Genomic DNA, 5,597 nt, shown 5'->3' with positions numbered 1-5,597 from the left:
GAGCAGACACTGGCTCCCCGGGCTGCTACTCCCTTCATGGCCTGATCATTCCTCAGGCATCCAGAAGCACGTGAAGCTCTAGAAGCCATAGAGCTAGAGAAAATGGAGACTGGATTTGCACAAGCTTGGATGTGCTGACAAGAGCCTGGAACCCTTGAAGACAGTAATTAAAACAGTATGGTCTCCCCTAACAAAGATACCTGGTTTGGTTTTTCTTAGCATCCAAAACAGATGCACTAATACACTTGATAAGAGAAAGGGTAGAAGCTGCTCATAGGATCATCTACACATGTTGAAAGACAATTACCCAAAGGGAAATAGCAACAAGCAGCTTCCTCTCCACCTCCTCCTAAATCCTTCTATCTGTAAGTTATTAAAGGGTAGGTTGGATGGAGGTCTGAGCAGCCTGGTCTAGTGGGAGGTGTCCCTGCCCATGAAGGGGGGTTAGATCTAGACCATCTTTAAGGTCCTTCCAACCCAAACCATTCTATGATTCTAAAAATAAATTGCTCTGTCAAATACCAGGTAGTAAAAAACTGCAGGAGAAACAATACAAAAATTTTTAAAAATGAAAACAAGGATGTTCCAGAAGGTACTGCCTAAGTTAATACTGAAAACTTGATGTTTTATGCAACAGAGCAAGCAATAAAAGGATATTTAACTTAGATGTGAAATATGTTGCTTTAAAGTCAGAAGTAATTAGGACTGCTGGCACATAAGTGCTTTCAGAAGTGGAACAATGTAACAAAGTACTCCCTAATTGGGAATTTCCATGCACGTCCTATCCAAAAAGGGAGCAAAACCACAAAGGGAAAGACCCAAACTTCCAGCCAAACACTACGTTTGGGAAAAGTTAAAATGTGGACATTTATAGAACTAACCTGTTCACACCACTCTGCTCAGAAACTCCCTTACAAAACACACCAGCTTAAATGCTCTGTTCTAGTCCAGGCAGGAGAAGGGGCAGTTGTTAATGCTGCTTCTACCAGAGTTACTTCCTAGAACAGACTGAAATGATCTCGCCAGGCTAAGCCAGCCTTGGTAAGAGCTGTTCCTTGCAGCAAATGAAGCCCACTCCTCCTTGCCCCAGCAGCTCACCTTCACCTGCGCGTGTGCCCACCGCACCACCAGCTTCTTGGAAAGGGCCAGTTTCCCGTTCAGACACTGGATCGCCTTCTCGGCTTCCTGCAGGAAGGCAGCTCAGTAAACACACCAGCCTCTAGTCAAAACCAACCCAGATGTACTCAGCCTTTATTCTTTGTTAATCAGTCTCCTGTAAGTACAGCTACCTGACAGCAAAGTTTACCCCGTTATATCCCAATCCAGGAGTATCGTTGGAAGGCTCCAACACCTGAGCAACCAGCCTTGTTATCAGCCTTATTGGTTCCTTCTCTCGCTTGTTTTTGGGGAGGGAATGGGAAAAAACACTCCACAGCAAAACTCCACGAGTTCACCATAAAAGTGGACCAAAGAACTGGCCCCTTCCTATCAGCATTAGAAAGCAGGATTCAGGAAAAGTCAGCACAGGAGAAAGGAAATCACTATTGCTACTCACAGCAGCAGTCACAGAGCGGAGCTGGTGGGGTCTATGGGTTTGTGCAGGCAAGATATTTAATTCATCCCTTCCTGTTTTAGCTTTACATTAACACACAAAAAAAGGGGGAGGGGGAAAGTCGGTCATTTAAGTACAAACTGTAGATAAAAGCAACATACCTGTTTGGTTTCAAAGTTCACAAAGCAGTAACCCCTTGGCTGCCCCTCCAGAGCTCCAGACTTGTGAAAAAGAAAGTCAAATTGCTTTACTTTGCCAAACTTCTGAAGGAGTTTGAGAAGGTGGTATCTGCAGGGGAGAGAAGACATTTATTAAACCTTCCATTGCTCTGAAAATGAGCTAGAGAGGAACCCCAACACACACACAGTCAGCCGCGTGAGCAGTTCAGGTGTCATTCCCAAACACCTGGAGAGTCAGGCACCCTGCACACACCCTTCAGCACCCACAGCTCTAAGCTGCACCACCAGTGACTGCTCTAAAGCCCCAGGGCACAGGCTCCTGGCCAGCATGTCAGCTGAAGGCCATGAAGATCTGCTAATGGTTGGCTTTTGGACAATGCAATCTTGCCTTCCTCCATAAAAATCCTCCACATCTACTTTCAGGCATGAGCACCACTTGCCCCCTCCCTAGCCCGATGTAAATGCCTGAAGCTCCATCCCTGCATCCCCTCTCCCTGCAGAAGCAGTTTCAGCCCCACAGAATCCTGAGTCCCTGAGGATCCTGTTCCCTATACAAGCACCACGAGTCCCATCCCTTCCCTCTGCCAAGCAGTGCCAGTGCAGGGACAATGACATGGCCAGGGCACATGAACACAGCTGATCTCCCACCTGCCTGGCAGAGCTGGGCAAGCAGGAGAATCAGCAGAACAAACCAGGCCAAAAAAGGCACCAGGCAGACCTCAGTATCATGCAGGCCAAGCCTGCCAGTGCTCCTGGCTCGGACAGCTTCTCAGCCACATGCACATGAAGTCAGACACTTATTCAGCCAATTCCCTCCCTGCCATGCAGAGAGGAGTGTGCTGTTTCCAATAAAACTGGGAAAAGCCACAGCAAATCTTTCTGCTTAGAATCTAGTGCATTGAGCAACTTAAAATAAGGAGCACATTTGTTGTGCAGGCCACATCTAATCCTGAAAGTTCTTTGCAGCTTTTCTGGTTCCCTGGATCAGTATTTCCCAACAGTAGCTGACCTAGAAGGAAATGAGATCTGGTACTACTTCACTGCCTGACCCCATCCCTACAGTTTAAGAATTGTCTAAGGGTTGAGCAGGGGCAGGTCAGTGGGGATTCACCTTCCCCTGACCAGCTGTACAGTGTTTGTGAGCAAGCCCTGCAGTTTAAGCCCAGTTTTCAGCCTGCAAAGTGACACCTGGGGCTCTGAGAACCCACCAGGACACCTCAGTGTGCACAGGGACCCCCAGGCACGGGATGGAACCTTCCATGTCCACACATGAATGGACAGCCAAATACACCAGGCAGCTTCAGGGACCATCCAGATGGGAAGGGCAAGCAACATTTTTCCTAATAAAGCCCGATAGGATGTTTGAGAAGGGCCAGAGCCCTTTGTTAAGCTTCAGGAGCCAGGCAAGAAAGTTCCAGGAATGTGAGTCATCCCACAGGATGGGTTATGGAGGACATTCAGGATGTGCACTGTTAAAGAGGTGAAGGTGCAGCAAGCGTTCAGATGAGCAGTGCAAAAGGGCCAAGTTATCTCCCAGGAGAATAAACACATTGTAATGATTATGGAAGGCTTCCTCCATCCTCTGGAATACAGGCAAAGCACTTTGGTCTTCCAAGAGGCTTACGAACCCTCAGCCTTGGCTTGGAAGGCAAGGGAGGCAGCAAAGCAAGGGTAGGGAAAAATAAAGGAGCTGGTTACACGGTAGCTGTTTTTCATCATTGTACTTCCAGCTACCAGCAAGCAGCCACAGATGTCTCCAGGGCTGGTGTTGTCACTTGTACATGTGATGTATATAAAACCCCACATGTTGAACTTTCAGAGCCTCCAAAATACATAGAAGCACCTCAGGTTGGTCTCTGTAGACACATTGCTACCAAAAGCACTTGCAATTTCAGCACTATGAAAATAAAGTCCTACCACTGGAAGGCTGGTCCACTTTGGCAACAACAGAGGCAGTAGAAGGGCAACGAGGATTCTCACTGCATTCTGCTCAGCAACAAAACCCCTGCAGCTGCCCTGCTGAAAGGAATTAATTGTGGTGTGGGATTTTTTCTGAGAACCTCTGCATTCAAATATTACTTTCTTAGCAGCAAAGTGGTAGTTGTTCCTTTAAAACAAACTTAAGAGTCCAGAAGCAACCTACACAGTCTATTTGATTTAGAATCTTCAGGCTGCAGATGATGCACACACTATTTTCCAACCATGTGTGCAGTTCTTACAGCCTCAGGTCCACAGAACAGCTTAGAAGCGAAGTCTCGTATAACTAAAAGTTCAAGGCTGTGATTACGATGTTATTGTTAATGCAATGAGTGCGTGAACAGTAAATTGACAAGGAGCCCTCCAAGCCAAGAGGATCTCAGTACTGAAGGAAGACCCATCATGGAAAAACCAAAACCTTTAAAAAAACCTCAACAAACTAGTGAGAACACATAAAAAGCTTCACCATGGCAACCACTTGGGTTACAGAGGGCTGGAAGTTACTGGCACAGCCGCATCCCTGCCGCGGTGCGGAGCAGGGCAGCCAACCTCCATCCCTCTTCCTGTCATCTGATGTGAATGTGAGACAAACCAGCAGCTCCCCCGTTTCCCTTTCCTCCTCTCTTCCTCCTGGCACCCCCAGCACTATTGAAAGGCAGGCAAGGCTTCCTCTGAACAATGCTGTCCCGAGGATGCCGCGGAGCTGCCGGGCCACATGCAAAAACTATTATTGCGAAGAATTTTGCCCCACTGGGAGTCAGTAGGAGTCTGTAACAACAACTTGTGCACACATTGTTTTCTAGGTGAGACTCATCAAGATGGGATCCCAGACAAGTGGCAGAACAGCCAAGGAAGTTCAACACCCGCTGTTTCGTACCTGTGGAAAATGAATGGTCATTCAAAGGCTACTGGAAACTCCATCATGTGTCTGCGTAATTGTGGAGCTGGAAATGAAATCCTTGCCTGTCCAGAACATAGGAAAGTCTCAAAAGGCTTCACAAACAGGAACGGGCAGAGGAGGCACTTCTGCTCTGCCTGCCACATGGCAAACCTAACTGAAGTACAGGCGTTTTCCCTGCAGGAAGGGAACACTCAGAGGTGAAGCAACAGTTGTGTCCCAGCACAACCCTACCCCATCATGCAGCTGGGGACAAACGCTGCACCGGAGGGTGAGGGGACCCCACAGATCCTGAGGGGAGCAAACCCCCCTGAGGGACAGCAAACCAGAGCCCATCCTCTGCTGCCCTCCCTGGTAGGCTCAGCAGGCTCCTGCCACCTCCTTCCCCAGGCAGAACAGTCCTCTAAGGATGCTGGATAAAAGGAGAGGAGTCACCCACACGTGGCAGGTGAGGAGGAATGCCCACCAGCAGACCCACCATACACAGGCCTCAAGATTCTTTGAGACTCCCATGAGTCACAGGTGCTCACTGTGTTCAAGAACCTCCTGCAAACCACCACCCTGCAGGCTGGCATTGCTGGCAGCCCTACAACCCAAAATTCCTGCAGCTTCTGCTCCAACATGCACATTCCCCATTAACTCTCCAGCACCTGCTGCAGCTGCTCTCTAAATGGAGAGACTCAAGACTTTTGAACTCACTTGCTCGAGAAAGACACAACCAGTTATTAACTGTGCCAACAACTCCATCAGCTTTTGGCACAGCTAGAACAAATCTAAGAAGAAATGGCAGGGGCAGCCCTTGAGAGACCAGATAAAAGCACCCACTGAAGAAACAGCTGATTAGTTTTCAGGTAAATGTGTTTAGTTGTTGGATTAGTAACCTCAACAGGGATCTTTCAGATGAGCAGAGATGTGAGCCCTTAGGGTAAGGCAGGAAGGGTCAAGATGATTTGAGAGCAACTCCCTGACCTGACACAGAGCCACACTCTTT

The 5,597-nt window shown here is 48.2% G+C and overlaps 1 protein-coding gene across 1 annotated transcript in view; it reads right to left on the bottom strand.

Moving 5' to 3' along the window:
• Nucleotides 1-1,860, bottom strand: part of RBM18 (RNA binding motif protein 18) — a 4,289-nt gene extending 2,429 nt beyond the window's left edge. The window contains exons 1-2 of the mRNA XM_009998835.1: nt 1,714-1,860; nt 1,099-1,185 (exon numbers count right to left, since the gene is read on the bottom strand). Coding sequence (XP_009997137.1) covers nt 1,099-1,185; nt 1,714-1,860 — 234 coding nt within the window. The remainder of the gene's footprint in view (nt 1-1,098; nt 1,186-1,713) is intronic.
• Nucleotides 1,861-5,597: the final 3,737 nt, after the last annotated feature.

This window comes from Chaetura pelagica, unplaced genomic scaffold, assembly GCF_000747805.2.
Source record: "Chaetura pelagica isolate M959 unplaced genomic scaffold, ChaPel_1.0 scaffold405, whole genome shotgun sequence".
Classification (NCBI taxonomy): domain Eukaryota; kingdom Metazoa; phylum Chordata; class Aves; order Apodiformes; family Apodidae; genus Chaetura; species Chaetura pelagica.
Note: the sequence above shows the minus strand (reverse complement) of the source record. Positions and strands in the feature narration are given on the sequence as shown.